Source organism: Punica granatum, chromosome 1, assembly GCF_007655135.1.
Source record: "Punica granatum isolate Tunisia-2019 chromosome 1, ASM765513v2, whole genome shotgun sequence".
Lineage (NCBI taxonomy): Eukaryota > Viridiplantae > Streptophyta > Magnoliopsida > Myrtales > Lythraceae > Punica > Punica granatum.
Window position 1 is genome coordinate 37,625,675 of NC_045127.1, and position 22,174 is coordinate 37,647,848.

The window sequence follows — 22,174 nt, forward strand, 5'->3', positions numbered from 1 at the left end:
GTAATAAAAAGAAGGGATAAAAACTACTTTTACAAAAACATGAAGGACCAAAAAATAAAGTGTTGTATCATACCACTCAAAAGGAATTCCATTGTAGAATTTGCCATTTTATATGGTATAGGCCATAATTTTTCATCTTTAGGATTTCAATTTGGCATGCAAGGAATGACCTATAGTGCGTGTTTATTTTGCGAAAGAACGATATGCCTGTCATTATAGCCTCACGTGCTAAAATGAATCCATCCGTAACTACTTTTATAATAATCATGGTTTAATAGCTTTTACCAATAATGAATAGCTTAAGGTTTTTAAGATTATTGTTGAAAATATATTAAATATATTAATGCTTATAATTCTGTTGCACATTTTATAATAGGAATTAATAATTTGACATTGTGATCTTAAAATGTTTTAATAATTTGATTTTTAGGCTAATATCAGGATCTATTATCTATAATACTTATACTGGAGAACCTCTTAGCGTTGTAATTTTCAACTTTTAAAAGTACATTAGCAAAGTATTTGCAATTAATAGTAACCATCTTATTAGAGATATTATAGTGATTTTGCAAGAAAAACTACTCCTATTTTCCTTCTACCACTCGCTTTCTCCTCATTTCCCCGCCACTCTTTTACCTTCTCTCCCTTTCAATCTCACTCCACTCTCCTCCTCATTTCTCTCTCCCCCCTTCCCTTCAGCAAACATCTGTCTTTTTTACAATGAAAAATTATTTATTATTTAAATTTCTAAATATTAAAATTGCTAAATATCATGTCCGATCTATTTAGATTTCTTCTTTTACTTAAACTTATATGGTAAACTAAAGTTTATTTTAGTAATTTTTTTGCATAGTATTTTATTAATTCAAGTTGTATAACTCCCGCTCATAACACGGATATGCGTCTAGTGATATTTACTATCACTAATAACTTGATATCAAAATTTAAGAAAATCTTTCAAACAAATTTTTTGATTGATTGTTTTCCCCTTTTCCCAAAATCAGATAAAAATTGTTGCATCATTTCAGATGTAAATTTTACGTTTTGATACTAGTTAATTTATGTTTTGTAATTTTCATAATAAAAGTTATAATATTAGGAGGAGTTATTAATAATTTTGAAATCTCAAACAATATCTAAAATATCGTAATGATTTTAGAATCTTCCAGTTCCTTTATATATTCTCATTTCTTCTATGATGTGTTAGCCCATGACGAAACCTAATTAATATTTTGTTGATTTTTTCTCCTTTTATATATTTGTTTCTTTATTTTAGATACGTTACATAATTAAGACTGTATATACTGATTTTAGTTAAGTTATTATGAATCTTATGATATATTATATTATTGATAAGAGTTGTAAATATATATCAGACTAGTTTTTTTATCATATGTGTTGCATGGGTTCATTTTCATTTATCTCTATATCATTTATTATTGCAATTATCTGCATTTTGAAACACCAATTCTCTTTTTTTTTTTAAATAATTTTTAATTTATTTTTCAAATAACAATCTTCAATAGTTTTTTTCTTATAAATTAGAGTAAGTTGATGATTCTAATAATAATTTAAAATGAATTATTTCAATTAATTTGTATCTCATTTTTAAATTAATTGTTAATATTGATCTATCGCATATATTAATTTTTAGGGTAACCATTTGTTTCGTCCATTTCAAAATATTGTTTAGGAGATCCGTATTTTTAAGTTTTATTTTTATTTTATTTATGAGCTTAAGTTCATAACGCTATGTCATATATTTTTCTTTTATAAGATCATAATTTTTTTTTATAAATTATATATATAATTGATCAATTGATTAATTTCTGTGTAGTTTTATATCATTTGCATTGTGTATATATATATATATATATGTTCATCTTAATACACACATGTATATATCATATCTTACAATAATTAGCCTAATTTTTGAAAAATATATATACTTTTTAACAAAGTAAAATATTTTCAGTACCAATTTTATGTTTCATACGATAATCGTTGTATATTACATGTTTACACAAATTTGAATATATATTTTTTAAATATAATATTTTATGATATCCTTATTTCAAATATTTTATTTTTGTTTTTATATTACAATGAGTTCATATATAATAATAAGAAATGACATGAAATATATGAATCATTTCAAGAATCTTTTAAATAAATTATTTTAATAATTTTGTTTTATAAATGAAGAAGCATTGCATGATGTAGGAGTCAATTTTACTTATATATGTGGATTAAAGTCTCAGTCAACATCTAAGATATATAAATGAATTATTCAATGTGGGTTAGTTCAAGTGGTTCATGTTTATTCTCTTAAGTAATGTCTTAGTTTTGAGTCTTTTGAATGGATAAAGATTACACTGGGAGAATTTTACCCCTAGTGGACCGATTTAGCCAGGATCCATTGAGAATAAAATATATTAACGAACTTAATATAAAATCTTCGGGCAACTCGACCCAACAACCCCACCGCCCTCCCACCCTCGCTTTCCCTCTCCAATGTGACTTCACTCTAGATCACCGAGGTGCCAGATACCTCGATGGGCCACCTATGGGAGGCCAATTGTTGGTAGGAGAGTCCCACAACCGGGACTATCCCCCCTCTCTCCCTCCAAAATTTGGGAAGTGGTCCTAGCGATGGGGGTTCCTCACTGGTAACTGTCTCTGTAAAATGTGGGTGGTGAATGTTATGTTTTGAAAGGAGGACGTGTTGTCGTTACGTGAAACTAAAAAGCTAGCTGGTGGAATTCAGCGTTTCATAATATATCAATAAAAATGATGCAAATTCTTGTAGTGACCCGACCATACGGTATACATTAAAATAATATAATTTGAGATACTATTTGTATAATTTAAAAATAAATATTAGTTATCACATAAGGGCAAAATTTATATATTTTTTATTTTCCAATGATGATATATTATTAAATACCTTTTATTTTTAGACTTACGAGTAACATTAAATAAAACAAATATTGATATGTATAAATAAATACAAATTGATAGAAAATATTCTTAGAAGTAGGTCTTTTGTCCAAGAATTAACAAACTCACCTATTAGAAACATGTGAGAGATTGTTCTCTTATATAACTAAAATTGGCATATTATAATAAAAATGGAAAGAAAAAGAGTGAAAAGTAATTGAGCGATGCATTTTAAAGATGCTTTTATTTGTGTAATATATATAAATATATATAATTTTTTTATTTTATTGTCGTTATACATCGTATGTTATATGAAACATCGATTAATTTATTAAAAGCGATTACAGGAGTAAGTTGTATTTTGGTTTTAGGTAACTTTGAACAATGACAGCGATTTGAGATGAACCTTTAGAATCAATTACTTATCAAGAATCATTATCGGAGAAAGTTTCGGTAACATGGTTTGGGATAACCAGATCGATAACATGGTCGGAGACAAATGTTTAGTATCAATTTAAATTTATTAAGAATTATGAAAAGAGTGAAGTTGAAATTATAAAAAGTCGAGAAACAATCTATTGGGCCCCATACTTTAATATTAGTTATTATCTTAACCAAAATTTTGAAACCTATAACAATTTTCCCGCTTGCGCTCATCAGTATTGTAGGCAACCAAGCACGCTCTAACTTGCTCGTGTAGTTGATAGCAGCGTTCCCTCTTTGATCCCAACAGTCCAAGTAGCTTGGTCCCAATAAAGATTTGAAACAGGACAGTACCTCAAGATTGAAGATCGCATCAAATCTCATAAACTACTCAGAATCCTAGGAACTTAGACCCTGCAAGGATCGTGAGGTTCATAAAGATACAGATTTGTGGATTGCTGTATACCTCTTTGTATATTTTTGGGCTCATTGTGCAGATCGATGCCTGTATAGCTCAATTATATATGTAGGTTAGGAGGTATGCCCACTAAAGAGGAGCATGGGGGCAATTGGCCTACCTATAGACACTACAAGAAATTGACCCTTTCGCGACATTTTTTGGGCGACGTTTGCAAAAACGTCGGGAAAAAATTTGTGTGGTGGACTTTAGGCGATGCTTTCACAAAACGTTGCGTAAGTTTACCTACGCCGACGCTTAATGAAGCGTTACCATTATTTCTTTTGAAATTGAAAATACCTTGGGCGACGCTTGAAAGCATCGGCCAAGGGCTAAATGGACAATTGTCGCCGAAGGGGTCCCTGGGTCGATGTTTACAAGCATCGCCGAAAGCCTTAAATTTTTTTTAAAAAAAAAGTTATGAGGGAAATTTCCTGCCAAGCCAAAATTTTGAAATCCAATCAAATGCATACTGGCAATGCGCCGTCAACATGCTGACAGATTGTGTTCAGTATATATATATATATATATATATATGACTAGGTTGACTTTCACTCTTCACAGGTTTTAAAGTATGATCAACTGAATTCATAATGGTTAATCTACCAAGGCTAATTCATACATGGCAGCTTGTACCATATGATCTATTATAGATCTTGATCAAATTCGATATGCGCACAATCAACCTGTCAACTTGATAGAAGCTAGCTGATATTGTAGATATTGATAAAATTTTGATTTTATTAATAGTCTGATAACTTGCTAATAATTTTTATCATAAGATAAAAGGTGTGATAACTTTCTAATTATAACTATGTATTCGATCCCCATATATCGAACAAATTTAAGTCGAGTTTGGGTTTGAGAGATTGAAAATTACACATGAGCAGACTCACTCAATTGATCTCCTGGATATGAATTCGATCCTGTTTGTTAAGGAGTGTATCGAACCATATGATCTCTTATTTATTTCATGCTTGTTAACTTTGAAGTCAAAATTTTAAAATCCAATTAAATTCATATTGACAACTCGTTGTGAACAAGTTGACAATATATATAAATAAATATGGGGATTAGGTTGAGATTCAAATGACTTCACAATGCTTAAATTTGTCGACGCTAATTCATACATAAAAGCTTGCCCCTTATGATAAATTTTAGATATTGATTGAATTCCATATGCGCACAATTAATATGTCAACTTGTTAAAAGCTAGTTGACATTGTGGGTATTGATCAAAAATTGATTTAATTAATAGCCCGATAACTTGCTAATAATTACTTTCATAATAAGATAAAACGATAACTTCCTAATTTATAACCAAGCATTTGATTCCGATATATCGAACCAATTAAAGTTGAGTTTGGGTTTGAGACATTGAAAATCACACGCAAGCGGGCTCTCTCAATTAATCACCTTGATATGAATTCAAACGTGTTTCTTAAGGAGAGGATGGAGCCCTCTAATCTCTTACCCATTTCATGCTCGTTAACTTTGAAATTTTCAATCTCGATATATTGAACAAATTAAAACCAAGTTTGGTTTCGAGACATTGAAAATCACACAAGAGCAAACTAACTCGGTTAATCCCCTGGATACAAATTCGGCCGTGTTTATTAAAAAGGGAAATCAGGCCCTTTGTGTTGAGGATATTAATCCCATATAGAAAAGATGAATCAAAATCCATTAGTTTATATGAGACTTGGGTACCACCACTTATCAGCTTGAGCTTTTAAGTGGATATGGGCTTAGGTCCGTATAAACTCAATGTAAATTTAATACTTTGATCTCTTACACATTTTATGCCCGTTTATAACTTTGAAAATTGCAATCCCGATATATTTAACAAACTAAAACCGAGTTTGGGTTCGGCAATGAAAATCACATATGAGCAATCTCACTCGACTAATTTTCTTGACATGAATTCCATCGTTTTTATTAAGGAGTGGGTCGAGCCCTCTAATCTCTTGCACATTTCATGTTTGTTAAGTTTGAAATATTTTATCCCCATATATTGAACCAATTAAAATCGAATTTGGCTTGAGCGAACTCACTCGACTAATCCCCTTAATATGAATTTGACTATATTTATAAAGGACAGGATCGAGCCCCCTAATTTCTTACACATTTCATGCTCACTAATTTGAAATTTTCAATCCCGATATAGTGAACTAATCGAAAATCTATTTTAGATTTGAGACATTGAAATCACATACGAGCAATCTCACCCAATCAATCCCATTGATACGAATTCGACTATAATTATTAAGGACGGAATCTGACCCTTTAACCTCTTACATATTTTATACTCATTACCTTTGAAATTTTTTATTCCGATATGCATTGAACCAATTAAAATCGATTTTTGATTTGAGACATTAAAATCACACACAAGTGAACTCACCCGATTAATCCCCTTAATATGGAATTCAACCGTGTTTATTAAGGATGAGATTGAGCCCCTATGGTACATGTTTCATGCTTGTTAGCTTGTTGCCAGCTAGTTGATAGTGTGTGAATTGATCAAAATTTTCAACAATCACCATTCTGACAGCTTGTTAAGAGCTTGTTGCCAACTATTGCAATGAAACACAGGTGGCAAGTTTTCGCCCATCACACAGCGAAAATTTCAAACACCAAATTGGCTGAAAAGTTCAAAAATCAAAGTAGGTCTTCTCTTATATCTCTCACTTTCCCTTTCCTGTTCATATATTCTCTCTTTATACTCCTCTCTCATTTTCTTTGCTCCACTTCTGATCTGGAAAGGGAAGTTTGGCCAACCCCTGTTCATCGAAGTGGCAGTCGTCTTACATCACCATCAACACCGACAATGAGAAGAGTTGCCGCTCATCCTTCTCTGACACCTTCGGAATGTCATTGGGGGAGTTTAGGGTTGCTAGCTCAAGGGTAGGGAGGAGAAATCACGGGATGTCCTTCGGCATCTGGTGAGTCATTTCCCTAAAGCTCGCTCTGGTGGATCCTCCTTACAGTCTCTATGTCGCCCTAATGGCTCCTCTCTATCTCTCTAGTATCGATTGAGCACGCCCTAGTGGCTACTGCTCTTAAGACTCTTCTCCTATGGCGTTGCGTGGTAATTTTCAAATCATAGTAGCTAAGTGATCCTTCTCTCTTTCTCTTTCACTTCATATATGTGTGTTTTCGTCTCTTTGAGGAGGAAGAGGAGGAGGATGATGATATTGGAAGAGTAGTGGGATTGTGGTATTCATCTTGATCTTCGTCTTCGTCTTTGTCTTTGTTTTCGTCTTCGTCTTCATCTTCATTTTTGTCTTCGTCATTCTATCAACGAGCTATCAGCTTGTTATCAGTAATAAACAGTTTTTAGGGATTTAAGGTTTTTAGGGATTTTAGATGCCCGTTTGTTTTCAAGGTTACAATCACAAAAACTTTAACTTTAACTTTAACTCAACCCACTACACAACAAAAATACACATTTTCCAAGTCAACTTTAACTTTAACTCAACACACTATACAACATTTGTCCTTTTCCACAATCAAAATCAAAGTTATTTTAATTCTGAAACCAAACGCCTCATAGGGATCTTGAGTTTTGGGGTTTCGTAATTAGATTTTAAAATTTTAACTCTAACTTGAACTCTACTCACTACACAAAAAAAAAACTCTTCAAAGTAAAAAAGGTGGGCCCCATATATAAACTCACCTACAACTCTATTATACTCAATTCAATTTTTAATACTAAATTCTCTGAACTATTCATTACTTTTTCACACTTTTTCTCATAATTCAACAATACAATCATTACAACCCAATTAAAATCAAAACTCAACTTAACTCTAAAACCAAACACACTATTAGAGTTTTACGATTTACGATTTTAGAGATTTTGGATTTTAGGGTTTTGGGTAAATGTTTACAACGAGTTGCCTTTTTTTTTTTTTTAATTTCGACTGCCCTTGGTTGATGCCTATTAAGGGTCGGCCAAAGCCTTTTTTTTTTAAATTAACAGGCCTAAGCTGATGTTTCCAAGTGTCGCCTTAGGCTAGGTCTTGACCGACGCTTATAAACTCTTTTTTTAAAATTTTAATTGTTCTACGACGACCTTATAAGCGTTGCCTTTGGTCTAAAATCAATGACGACCCTTTCTAAGCGTCACTATAGGTCAAACTGGCCAGACACTTGCGTAAGAGTCAGCCAGCCCTAGCTCGATGTAACATGGGGGTGATGCTTGCATAAGCGTTGCCCCATGTGTCGCATGACTTTTGGCGACACCTATAAGTGTCGCCCAAAGTCTAAAAAAAGCGTCGTGCTAGGTAATTTTTCTTTTAGTGAGAAAACACAATTGATTGTTTGTCGAACATGGAAAAATAGGGCAAAACTTTTGACTAATTAAGTGAGAAAACTTTTGACTCGTTAAGTGAGAATATATATATATGAATTGGACAAAGCCCTCTTAGGCTTAGCCCCCTCTTTAGCACGCTTTGAACCTTGGGTGGTCCTTTTTTGTGTAATCTCCTTCCAAAATTAAAAGATCAGTCATTTTCCATCACTCACTTAAAAGAATCCTTCACCTTTTTTTTTTTTTTTTTTTGCTTTTTGGGTTAGATATCGGGCATTCTTATTTTCGCTTCTAAGAAAGGTCCATAAGCCTACTATAATGAACTAGAAATGCTAACATGTAATAAAGAGGCACGGGTAATCCCATTAAGTATTGAACCCGTAACATCTTAGTTGACAGGCGGAACATGCGCTACTGCATTATACTTTCTTTGATAATTAGCTAATCCATATTCACCCAAAAAAGATTAGCTAATCCTAATTTTGTTCAAACGTGGATTTACTCTTGACCGCGAAGTGTTTTGAATTCCTACAGTGCAAGTGAAGTCCCCCAGCCGCAAGTTTAATTTAAGATTGTTCACTTAGATAATGACATCTCATGGTTGCCAGAATCTTTTCGTATAAAATTAATTTGTGCTTTACCTAGTAATAGCATTTGACATTATTAATTTGATGACCGTCTTGTGTGTGTAAGGCTAACATTCACGGGAACATGATATGACAAGATAGCACGACATCCAAACTTACAGTTATTAAGCATGCGGATTAGTGATTACTAGACATCATTTTGAATTGATCAGGCATCTTTTATATCTAAACTAGAGCTTTGGACGCTCTTTATCTTTGTACTTTGCTCTATGACAATTTTGACATAAAATTACAACTTTTAAACTCGTATTCTTTTTCCTTTTTTTCTTTTTGAGTTGAACGAAAGGTTTCCGGACCTAGTAGTGCCACGGATGTTCTGTAGATGAGAATTATACCTAATCATCAAAAGAGGGTATAGCGCAGTAGTGCACACCCTTACCTGTTGACCTAGAGTCGAAGATTCGATATCTAGTGAGACTACCCGTACCTCTTTATTAGTTATTTAGGATTTCTTTTTCATTGTATTAGGTATTGGGCCTCTTTTGTAACAAAAAAAACTCTAATTTCCTAATTTCAAATTGTGAGCAAGTGCCACAACATTAATTTTCGTTTTTAAAATTGGACAAGTGTTTTTTTTATGGATCCAATTAGTAATTTAAGTAGCCATGATATAGGCGCTTCGCTGCAAGTCTGATAACTATATCAAATAATTTGAAAATTTTCAAATGACATTAAGTAAAGGAATTTATGATGTATTTAAAAAAAATGTTCCCAATTTATAAATTTGTGAAAAATAAATTAACAGTGATAATCAACTTTCATGATTGGGTCTTCTTATATGGGTAAATAGAGAATAATTATTACTTATAACATAAAAAGATAAATGTACAGTATAATCTTTTGAAAGATAAAATATAGAAGTAGTTAGTCAATGAATGAACATACATAATACGCATCGAAAGGAAGATATAATTATTTGTAAAGAAAAATGAAGTGTAGGATAAGTGTATAAATTTTTAGAAAAAATATTAGATAGAGAGGATAAGTAGAATGCAGTGTCAAATCCTATAGTATTCGGGAAAAATTAGAAACGCTTGTACATGATAGGGACCAAAAACATGACTCTATATTTATTTGGGAACGTTAGAGATTTACTTCCATAGGTGACACTTTTGTATAAGGGTGATCGGTTCCGGGTACCCTGTATTTTTCACGGTACCCGGACCCTACCCTGTAAGGGACAGATTCCAAGATTTTGGAACCGGACCCTACCCTGTTGAATCCGGGAATCGGAACCTACCCGGAACCTGTACTATACCACAGGTTCCGGATATCCTGTTGGAACCTATACAGTTTTTTGTTTTGCTAAATAAAGACGAAAATGTCACATATATAATCAGTAATCACGTCAAATAGAATGTCAACATGGATTTAGATTAATCCGCAACAAAAAAAAATATGTCTCGTCAATTTATTAACAAAATTAAACATCCATAATACGATTTCACACAACAAAGTGCCTTTGTTCTGATTCATTAGAGGAGACAATAAATTTACTATTTCATCTTTTTTATTTTAATAAATAACCGGTTCCGGGTATCCTGTAAGTAGGAACCCGAACCGGAACCGGAATCGATTTTCACCGGTTCCTAATTTTAATACCCGGAACCTACTCTATTTTCAATACAAGCTACCCGGACCCTACCCTTACGGGTAGATTCCGACCGGTTCTGGGTATACCCGGTACCCGTATACACCCCTACTTTTGTATATATAGAGTAATCATAAAAAAAGTGGGGAAAATTATACACATAGGGACCAATATAGGAGAAACTAATTCTTTCGAAATAACTAGTCTCATCACGATGATTGGGTCCTTTCATTTGACCGTTAAATTGTAAAATATCAATTGCTTATTGAATCTTGTGAATTACATAAAAATATGAAAATCCAAATTTGGGGATCGAAGAGCTTTAAAAAAATGTGTGCATTAGAAATAAAAAATTAGATATCCATGAGTGAGAAAAAGGTTCCCCACTCACAACCTAAAATTTGAAAAAAAAAATGATCTCATCATAATGACTGGGTCCTTTCACCCAATCCTTTAATCGTGAAATATCAATTGCTTGTTGAATCTTTTGAACTACGTGACAATAGAATACTTTAAATTCAGGCAGTCGAAGAGCTTTGAAAAACATGGGAATTAGAAATAAATAAATAAATAAGATGCCTAGGGCTAAGAAAAGGCATTACATATATCCTAATTTGGGGGAAAAAAACATTACATATATCCTAATTTTTACACCTAGCATTTTGGATACGAAATTTCTTTGGATTTTTCTGATGAAAGTTCAAGAAAAAAATATTTCTAAAGAAAAGGTCCAATCACAACAATCAGATTATTGGCCTCAACAGATTAATCGCATAACTTGTTACCTTGACCTCATCGGGTTAAAAGCGCATTGGAGAAATGAGTAAATTTAAAAATTGTAAAAGAAAAGGAAATTTGAAATTTAAAAAAAGAAGTGGCGGGTGGGGAAAAGTGCCCCACTCGCTATCTGGTCCCATTATGGGCCTGTAATAATAACATCTTCTAAAAATTTTCACTTTGTTCATTGTAGAAGCCGGCGAATAATAAAACTAGGAAAAAGGGGCCCCCAGCCCCCACTTCTGAGCTATTTGTTTGTATTAAATCAGTCAGTCCACATATGGAAATTATAGGAAACTCATTGTGATCCAAATGAAGATTCCATCCACTAGAATCCATATCCAAAAATAATAGAGAGAGCCACCATATCCATAGTTGACAAAAAAAAATCATCCTAATAGTTAATAGGAAAAATTACATATACAACATAACCGAAAAAAAAATTTACATAAACAACATGATTTTTTTAATACTTTTTTAGGAGGCAAAACAATTTGATTTAGGCACTAACATTTTGAAGTTTTTCACCACGTAACACATTGTCAATTTTCCGTTAACAATTGGACGGAAAACTCACGTGACACTGTGACTCTACACACGTGTAATTTTGGTGGGACTTGAACAATTAAATATAATTAAAATACAAGAAAAATTACTATATAGCATAACTTTTTGACTTTTTTCATGAAACAATATATTTTGATTCATTTTCACCACACAACACGAAAATTTTAAACTTTTTCATTGTATATAGCACAACATCAACTTTCTATTAAAAAAAGAAAAAGAAAAAGAGAAGGGATGAAAAGCTAAAGTAGCTGAGAACCTCCCCAGCCTCCCACTTGGGAGATCTCACTTGGGTGAGATATCTCAAATCGGCTTTTTTTTCCCCCGTTTTTAGGGTATAGAGACGGAGGTTCGGCATACGGTAGAAATAAATCAAGCCACGTTATACGATTGCGTAATAAAGAGTTTTGGGTCATGTAAGGAAGTTAGGTAGTGAAAATTAACAATGAAATTAGGAGATTTTCATTGTCAGATTCTCCACTAGGATCTCTAAAATTGAGGGTGGTCGTTGATCGGTGGGGATGCCCACACCCCTTCATGTCTGGTTTTTTTTTTCTTTTTTTCTTTTTTTGTTTTAAGTTCGTTTAATTTTAATTTTATTTAATTGTTTGCGTCCCACAAGAATTGCAATTGTGCATGGTCGGGGTGCTTCTTTAGCTTTTGCTCCATTTTTAATGAAAAGTTGATAGTGTACTATACAGCGAAAAAGTTCAAAATTTTCATGTTGTATGTGAAAATGAATCAAAATATGCCACCTCATGATAAGGATCAAAAAACGTGTTGCATGTTGTAATTTTTCCTTGTCTTTTAATTTTATTTAATTATTTGGATTCCACTAGAATTACACATGTGCAAGGTCGGGGTGCCGTGTCAGCTTTTTGTCCAATTTTTTATGGAAAGTTGAAGGTGTGTTATATGGTGAAAAATTCAAAATTTTCGCGTTGTATGGTGAAAATAAACCAAACTGTGTACCTCATAGAAAAGGTCAAAAAATTTTGCTGAATGGTATAATTTACCCTAATTAATAATCTCTAAATATAAAAGTAAAATTGACTCCTAAAAGCAATTAATAAGATTATATTTAATAGGGTTAGAATGGTCAATTTGATAAATAATAATTTTTATAAAACTTTCTAATGTTATTATAAAATTTGAGAAGAATTAAAAAAGTTTATATTTTTCTATACTTTAGCCATTATATTCGATATAATAAATGTTCAAGGTACGATACATAATTTAAAATTATTTATATAATTATAAACTTATATATTAATTATAGTATCCATATATCCACACTCTGTATATAGCAAAATCCACTATTTAATATATATAAGAGCAAACTCTTCAGAACTAAAATAATTTATAAAATTATTCATAAGTGACAATAAATGTAGAAATCAATTCTAGATAGAATATTATATGAATATATATATATATATACAGAAAATAAGTTAAAATTGGGTTTATATAAATGACAATAATTATTTCATATATATCACAAATTTCATTTAATATCATTTAAATTATCAACAGAATAAATAATTAACTAAATGACTTAAACGCAAGTTTTTTTAAAGATCTAAACAAATTATATAACTCCGTGATAATGATAGGGTGCATTGCAATAGATAGCACACTAAATGAAACAATAAATTTAATATTAATGTAATTTTAAAAAAAATTACTGCAAACAAACTAATTTAATCATACTAAAGTTATTTGAAAATAAGATTACTAATTTCATGAAATTATGATTCATTAAAATAAATAAATAAATAAATATAAATATGTAATTAATATGTGGAAATAAAAAGCCCAAAAAATAATGTTTTTAGAGCAAAAATATTGATGATTTGATAGGTATGTAATTCATATTGAATAAGACAATTAATTGCAACATTATTATTGGATTATTTATAGTTAGTCAAATGTTATTGAAAATTATTGTTTTGAATTCAAATTAATCTTTATTTTTATTAATAAGAAATATTTTATTACAAATGTGAGTAATTCCCATAAAGATTATAATATGTATGCGATAACCAATCCGTGCAATGGACAGGATAGAAGACTAGTGTAAGTTAATTTTTAAGTGGTTTCTTATTCCATATGCAAGATCTGAGGTTCTTGTAAATAAAGATATTCCATAAAGGAGAGAGTTTTACACCTTAATAGATTGACTCAACTCTAACCTGAATTAGACCAAAGTTAGTATGCTTCTGAATATCGGTAAGTACATTGAAAAATATAAAATAATTGCGTATACCCTCACTTGGTAAGCAAGAAATTCCAAATTCAATACTCGGTGGGACTACCCGTGCTTCTTATTAACTATTATAATTTTTATGTCATTGTACTAAGTTCACAGACTTCCCTTTTAACAATATATATATATATATATATATATAAATAAAGTAAATTTTCTCAAATCACGACTTTTTTGGGTGAATTTCTCAAATCACAACTTTATTTAGCATTTTTTTTACCATTTAACACAAGCATTTATTTAATTCTCAAATTGATAAACACATCCATTGTAAGTAAAGGCATATGTGTTAGAAAAATCCTAATTAATTTTCTGTGCTTTATCCTCAAACTAATGAATTATCGACTCATCTGCATTCAAGTCTCTTCAAAACTATAAGTACCTATTGACAACCCAGACCACTCACATCAGCCATCGACGCAATGAATAACACTTACGCTTTTTTCCCGTTCCTTCTCTTTCTTCCTTTTCTCGCTTTCTGCGATGATCTTCAGGTATCCCCCTGAGCATGAACGCCTCTACTTCTTAAATGAGTTCGTTACCATGTATCGTATTAGATGATGTTCGTTGTTGTGTGCTATTCTGTGTTCAATTATTGTGTATAGGTCTTCATAGTATACTTTGGAGAGCACACGGGAGACAAAGCTTTTCATGAAATAGAAGACTTCCACCATTCTTATCTACTGTCCGTTAAAGAGTCCGATGAAGACGCCAGATCTTCTCTCCTCTATAGCTACAAGCACAGCATCAATGGCTTCGCCGCCATGCTCACACCAGATGAAGCCTCCAAACTATCCAGTACGTGCCAAAATCCTTCTTCATTGTTGCAGCTGATTGCATCAATTCATCATCCCTATCACTTACCAGCAAAACCTCACCTACTTCAAGTACTCACTGACAGCGGTATAATAAATTTGGTTCGACAGAGCTGGATGAAGTGATATCGGTGATTCGGAGCAACCCGAGGAAGTACTCGCTGCAGACAACCAGGTCTTGGGATTTCTTGGGGTTGGAAGAGGGAGATGCAGATTGGCATTTGAAGCACCATCAACTTGGAGACGGGTTACTGCAAAGAGCAAAATATGGCAGAGAAGTCATAGTTGGAATATTGGACAGTGGTAAGAATCAATTAGGCCACGGCCCGTACTTCATCCAAAAAATAAAAAAGCTCCTAAAAACATCTGTAAAGCTCTCCTAAAAATACATACAAAATCCTAATCTCAAATTTTTCGTCAGAAATTCTCTACTAGCTGCGACTCAAACAGTCCGCACGGGTTATGGGTGTGTAATCATCGATATCCGTTTTGAGTTTCGTTACTACGTACAGACCATTTTCTTCTTCTTTTACAAGCATATATATATATATATATAATCGAATCGTTTGATCAGTGATGTCCAAGAAATACCTACTAATAACTGCAAATTTTTGTTTTTGCTCCTGAGTTGTCCTTACTATGGTCTGTGCCAACACTGCTGCTGTTCGTCGTCATCATGTGATTTCCCCCCACCACCAACCTCTTATCATCTTTGTAACTTTGTGGGAGATGGACAACAATATGTTTCCCAGGGATTTGTAGTGTCTAATCAATATATATGGAGACCATTGATGCATATTTTCTGAATTCGAGTCAGCATTTTCGTCGAGTGTGGTCGTGACCACGGCAGTGCACTAATTATTGCCTAATCGATCAAGTCATCATATATCGATTAGGAGTGTGGCCGGAATCAAAATGTTTCAGTGATGAAGGGATGGGATCCATTCCAAAATCATGGAAAGGAGTCTGCCAAAGCGGACAAGATTTCAACTCGTCCCACTGCAACAGGTAATGTTATTTTGTATGCCCCTTTTAATAATTATATATATATATATATATATATATAATCGTTTCTCGTTTTGTTAGAAATTGGTTATTGCATATATACAATTCCTAAGAAAACAACTTGTGGCCGGAGGAGATACCGTTAGTTAGGCCGGCATGGATAGCCAGGAAGTGAATGTCGCGTTCTGTTGCATAAAAAAGGATTTGAAGTATCTTTCCTAACATTAACAGCTTATTTTGATAGCGAGTTAGGGAAGGTTACGGAGGATGGTTAATGAAAAATTATTACACAAATCTGTTTAATAATAATCATAATTCATCCCTTCATAATTCCCTTAACCCGTTATCTAAACTTGCACTAAAGAGTTTGGTTTGTAGTGCCATGGGATGGGAGGTCAAATAAATGTTTTTTTTTCTCTTTTTTTAAACAAAAACGATGTTTGGGTGGAATATTTTAGTAATGTTTTTTTTTTTCCTTTTTTTTCAGTTATAATAGGAAACTAATGACCTAATATAAGGAAATCTAAATAAAATGGTACGGGTTGTCATATTCATGAGAATCAAACCTGAAACCTCTTGGTTACGAGATAAGAATGTTAGACACTGCACTACACCCAATTTCTCTAGTAATGTTTTTTTTATTATTCTTGATGGTTGCAAACGTGATTGTGATCAAAATTAGTTCAATTTACTTCTTAATAATCTAGCTTCTGTCTGCCAGTTAGCTTAGTCTTTAGCTCATAATAAGATAAGGTGGAATACCCGTGGTCTATTTATTAAAAAAAAAAAAAGGGCGCTTTTGTCTAGATCTCTCTGCCAACTAGCTTAAGAGAGAGAGCTTGGTAGAGAGAGGAAAGCTATCCTCCAAAGATAATAAAAAAAGCAAGCTCATTGTTTCTTGGCATCTTTCAAATGCCTTCTCGTGAGCAGCTCCAAGTCATTCCCCCATTGACCCTCAATATATAATTACCTTCTTTTTTTTTTATGCGTAATCAATTTCTAGAAGTTAAATTGTGCTCCGACTAATTCAATTGAGTTGAGTTAGCCTACTGAGAGCTAAAACTCTCATAGCGTGGACTTTCTCCATTCATAAAATTTGAACTCGATACTTTATTTAAAGGAAACAAATATCGAACCGTTAGAACCAATCCATATTAATATATTTTTTTTCAAGGCATAAATTATGAAGGTTGGTGCCAACCAGTAGGTTTGGCAGATGCCTCTACAACCTTATAACATTTAGGGGATCAACCCAACCCGTCCACTCTGCATTTGGATTTCGGGACCAGTAACAGAAGGCCCTGCCTCTTTTGGAAAAAGGAAATCTAGACGTGAACCCGTACTATGTGTGAAATTCATGGAGTGAATGAGGTGTTATTTCTTATGATCATTATTGGTAAAGTGATTGGGAACCATTTTTATGATTTATCTAGAGAAATGAGAATCATTTCTTATTGGGCAGTTGTAGAAAATTACGAACCCAAATCAAAGAGTCGAGTGATATCTCAGACTAACCAACAGCCTGGTGCATTTTCTATTGTGAACCAGGAAGCTAATCGGTGCTCGATACTACCTCCAAGGTTACGAGCAGCGCTACGGCCCTCTCAATACAACTCTCGACTCCAAATCCCCACGTGATCTAGATGGGCATGGCACGCACACAGCCTCAACAGTCGGAGGAAGGAGTATCCCCAAAGTCTCTGCCCTTGGCGGCTTTGGCCGTGGCACAGTCTCAGGTGGTGCACCTCTCATCCACCTTGCCATCTACAAGGTCTGTTGGGCGATCCCGGGGCAATCCAAGGTCAATGGCAACACCTGCTTCGAAGAGGACATGCTGGCAGCATTCGATGATGCCATTGCCGATGGGGTCCACATCATCAGCGTATCGATTGGGACCCAATTCCCCATCCCCTATGCAGAGGACGGCATCGCTCTTGGGGCATTACATGCTGCCAAGAAGAACATCGTGGTGGCATGTGCTGCTGGGAACTTCGGTCCGACCCCATCAACCCTTTCGAACCCTGCCCCATGGATTATTACTGTGGGCGCCAGTAGCTTGGATAGAAGGTTCGTCTCTCCAGTCATCCTGGGAAACGGGGAGCGAATTGAGGTAAACAATGACTTCCTCAGACATCCTTTTGCTTATGTTGAATCGAACTAAGCCTTCATGGATATCTGTTGCAGGGTGAAACAGTAACACCTCACAACATGAGAAGGTACTACCCGCTCGTACATGCGGGAGACGTAGTCACTGCTGAAGTGCCTAAAACCGCAATCGCTGGGTAAATACGAGATATTAATGATTCTACTCCGCTAATGACAAGCATTCGCGTTCTTCTTTGCTTGATTTTTACTTTTTGTCTTCAAATAGACAATGCCTCCCAGGTTCCCTTTCTCCCGAGAAGGTAAAAGGGAAGATAGTTTTGTGCTTTAGAGGAAATGGAACCAGAATGGCCAAGGGCATGGAAGCAAAGAGAGCGGGTGCAGCCGGTTTTATCCTCGGAAACTCTCCAGCCAATGGAGCTGAGATACCGGTTGATGCCCACGTTCTTCCTGCAACTGCTATATCCTCAGCAAGTGCCCAAAAGATTCTTCAATACATCAACTCAACTAGTAACCCGACAGCAGCGCTAGTACCTGCAAAAACAAGGTTGCATGCTGTACCTGCCCCGCTTATGGCCTCCTTCACCAGTAAAGGACCAAATGTTATTGACCCCAACATTCTCAAGGTAACAATTTGGGTAATCTTTTGCTATTCTTTTCTCAGTGGATCAGTAGTTGAGGGATTTTCCTGGAATTTGAGTCTCAGCCTGATATCACAGCACCCGGGCTGAATATACTTGCTGCATGGTCACGGGCAGACTCCCCCTCAAAGCTAGAGTCAGATCACCGAGTTGTTGCATACAATTTCGAATCCGGAACTTCAATGGCATGCCCCCATGTGGCTGCTGTGAGCGCCCTCCTCCGAGCCATCCATCCTAATTGGAGCAGTGCAGCTATAAGATCTGCCCTCATAACCACAGGTATGATCCCCCTTCTACTCTAAGGTATGCGTGACACAATCCTGGAAATGGTGTAAATCTAACTGTTCTTCGTTAGCATGTTACCACCGTATAATGCAATCACCTAATTCTTTCTTCCACATGGCCCTCATAACCAAATAACAATGTATGTCAGTTCTAACTCTAATTGTCATGCAGCAAACCCAATGAACAACATAGGTTTGCCGATAACGGATGCAGCAGGCAATAAGGAAACTCCTTTTGCATTTGGATCCGGCCATCTCTCCCCACAGAAGTCAGCAGACCCTGGCCTCCTCTATGATGCCTCGTACACAGATTACACAATGTACCTCTGCGGAATGGGGATAAAGGACCCTGACAAGAAGTTCAAGTGCCCCAGGAAGGCAGTTACTGGTTACAAACTCAACTACCCGTCCTTGCAGGTGTCAGGCCTCAACAATTCGGTCTCTGTGAAAAGGACTGTTACGAATGTTGGGCGAAGTTATGGTACTTACTTCTCCTATGTCAGCCCACCCCGCGGGTATTCTGTCAAGATCCGACCGAGCGTCCTGTTCTTTGACCAATTAGGACAAAAGAAGAGCTTCACCATCAAAATCAAACCAAAGGGTCGAATTCTACGCAATACAAGCGAATATTATTTTGGGTGGTACAGTTGGAGTGATGGAATCCACATTGTGAGGAGTCCTATGGCCATATCTCCAGCGTAGACAAACTATGACTCCAACTCCTAGTACGTTTTGGGTTACTTTTTGATTTCTATAGGTAAACCAAACGTGCATTTACATTGTGTCTTTGAACAAGATTTTTCTGATTTTCACTCTTTCAGTGAAAGAGATAGTAATTCATTTCACGAGCTTCAGTCACTAATTAAAATAAAATTTCATATTGAGCTTCCTTATATGTGGCCGAAGTGTTATATACAAATGCAGTCTTCATTTATCGTATGGAAAGAGCACCTCATATATCAAGAGAATACCCATTTGTACTTCCTAGATAGCCCTAATAATATCCTAAATACATGTACTTGTTCAACGTGCCTGACCAAATACTCCAAGGATTATGGGTTTTAAAAGTCATTATTCGACTGAAACTCTTGCACTAGATTTTTCGGACTATGCCACTTTGGGCAGTAATATGTGCCATTACGCTTAGTAACTCCCTCACTGAAACATCGCCATTTTTGTGTCACCCTTCATCCAAACCATACTCCTTAACCCGAACCCTCTCACCCGTAAAATGATCAGACTTGTACTTAGATAAGTTCCTCTTCTAGATTATCTTTTGCTTTTTCTCCTCTCCAAGCTGTTCGGAAAGCACAAGCCCCTCTCCTATGCAGTGTCTTTATCAGGCCGCACGCCCAACTCCTCCATGCCAAAAAGATCTACAGGAGATATTGTTAAAAAAAAAAAGAAGAAGTCAACGCCTAATACAACAACAGAGTTGATCATAAAAAATTAATAAGCACAGTTTCCAAAGGTAAATTAAGGGTGTGTTTGTTTCATATTAATGAGTGCTTAAAAGTTAATTATAAGAAAAGCTAAATGTAAGAAAGAGGGAAAGATGAGAAAGAAGAATTTAAACTACTTAATCATCAAATCAAAAAATAACTTAATAAAATAAGTCATTCTTCACTTATTAATGCTCTTTATTTCTCACAAAACTTTTTTCATCTTTATTCCTTCATCCCTCCTTCCTATATATTTCTTCTTTTAACTAATTAAGTGCTTAATTTTTACGTACTTAATTTATTTAACACCACCTAAATATAATAATGACTGAGCAGTAGAATTACTGCTTAACCAAATTTGCAAAACTTGCATAAGAAATGGATCATTTAAAACTGAGCTATACAAATTTAACGAAACAGATAGAAGTCAAAACAAGAACTAGGCGGTGCACCAAGAGAATCACTCTGAGATAAGCAATTATAAATTAAGAAGTAATCAGTTCAATCAGTTCATTTTTCATACTCTCTTTCTCCAGGAACGGACAAGCAAAGATTCGACCAGTTTTGAAATTTTTGATAAGAATGAGGCAAGGTATGTGTTCAGGATGATAAACTGTAAGAACCTCTATGACTTATTAGGCATGTCGTGATGGCCATATAGAGAGATCATCCTAGAGAATAACCGCTTCAAGATGGAACGAGTATGTGCGTGTAGGATCATGTTCAAAAGTAATGCGATTCCCGCCAATAATGACGAGACCCGACAACTAAAGAAACCCAAGATCGTTCCACGATCAGATTTGATTGACAAACCTTCGACCCATTATTTACGACATAAACAAGAACCTTGGTATAATTAACCTCAACTCGTTGTTTATTGCGAAACAATAACCTCGGTATAGGAAGACGTCACAAACGGTGGTAGAAAGTAGTTTGATAAGTCGATAAAGACGCCACAAATGGTGGTGGAAAGCCGTTTGATAAGACGATGATGAACGCCACGGAAATTTCCAATAAGTTCGAATTAGTTCTTCAAGAACCAAAGAGAATACTCTCACAATTTTCTGAATGTTCATTTTTATTAAAAATTCACTAAGATAAATATATATAGACATAAACTAATCCTAATCTGGCCATATCTCCTCCTATAGATAAGGAAAATAAAACTTAAAATATCGATAGAGATATGACATAATCTATAAAGATATGAAATCTAAATATCTCGATAATATCTCCATGAGATTTAAACTTTAAACAAATATTATGATATCTTCTCTTGATCTTCAAATATTCTAGAAACTTCCTCAAACACTTGTTGAATTTAGCATTGTCCGGAATCTTCTATAACTTGAATCATGTTAATGGATCTTTGTTGATCACGTGGTTCATGTCCAATGGGCCTCCACGAATTTGCTTGAGCCCAGACCTCTTAAATCAGGCCGTTGAGTTCATCATTAAACTTCTTTGCTCGGCTCGCATAATCGGTCCAATTGGAACTTGAATTGAATCCCTTAAAGTCGTGCTACGATTTGCATCATTCCCCTCATCTTGAAAACGATTTGCCCTCAAATCATCACCTACATCAAAAGGAAGCAAATCAGCAACATTAAAAGTAGCACTTACATTGTACTCACCAGGTAAGTCTAGTTTGTAAGCATTGTCATTGATGCGCTCTAGGACTTGGAAATGACCATCCCCTCTCGGAAGTAATTTGGAACGTCTTTGCGCCGGAAATCTCTATTTCCTCATATGCAACAAAACCCAATCTTCGCGTTCGAAAATCAGCTTATGACGTCTCTTATTGGCGTGTTTTGTATACTGCTCCGTTCTTCGCTCAATATTGAGTCTTGCTTTCTCATGAATCTGGTTGACAAATCCAACTTTATTTTTGCCATCTAAAT

The 22,174-nt window shown here is 34.5% G+C and overlaps 1 protein-coding gene across 1 annotated transcript; it reads left to right on the forward strand.

The window, feature by feature from the left end:
• Positions 1-14,390: 14,390 nt before the first annotated feature.
• LOC116193688 (subtilisin-like protease SBT5.6) lies at positions 14,391-19,704 on the forward strand. Its single transcript, XM_031522433.1, has 9 exons — positions 14,391-14,477; positions 14,589-14,781; positions 14,910-15,101; positions 15,695-15,806; positions 17,352-17,913; positions 17,988-18,085; positions 18,175-18,532; positions 18,613-18,826; positions 19,004-19,704. The coding sequence occupies exons 1-9, from the start codon at positions 14,406-14,408 to the stop codon at positions 19,531-19,533; spliced, it is 2,331 nt and encodes a 776-aa protein (XP_031378293.1). The 5' UTR covers positions 14,391-14,405; the 3' UTR covers positions 19,534-19,704.
• The last annotated feature ends 2,470 nt before the right edge of the window (positions 19,705-22,174 follow it).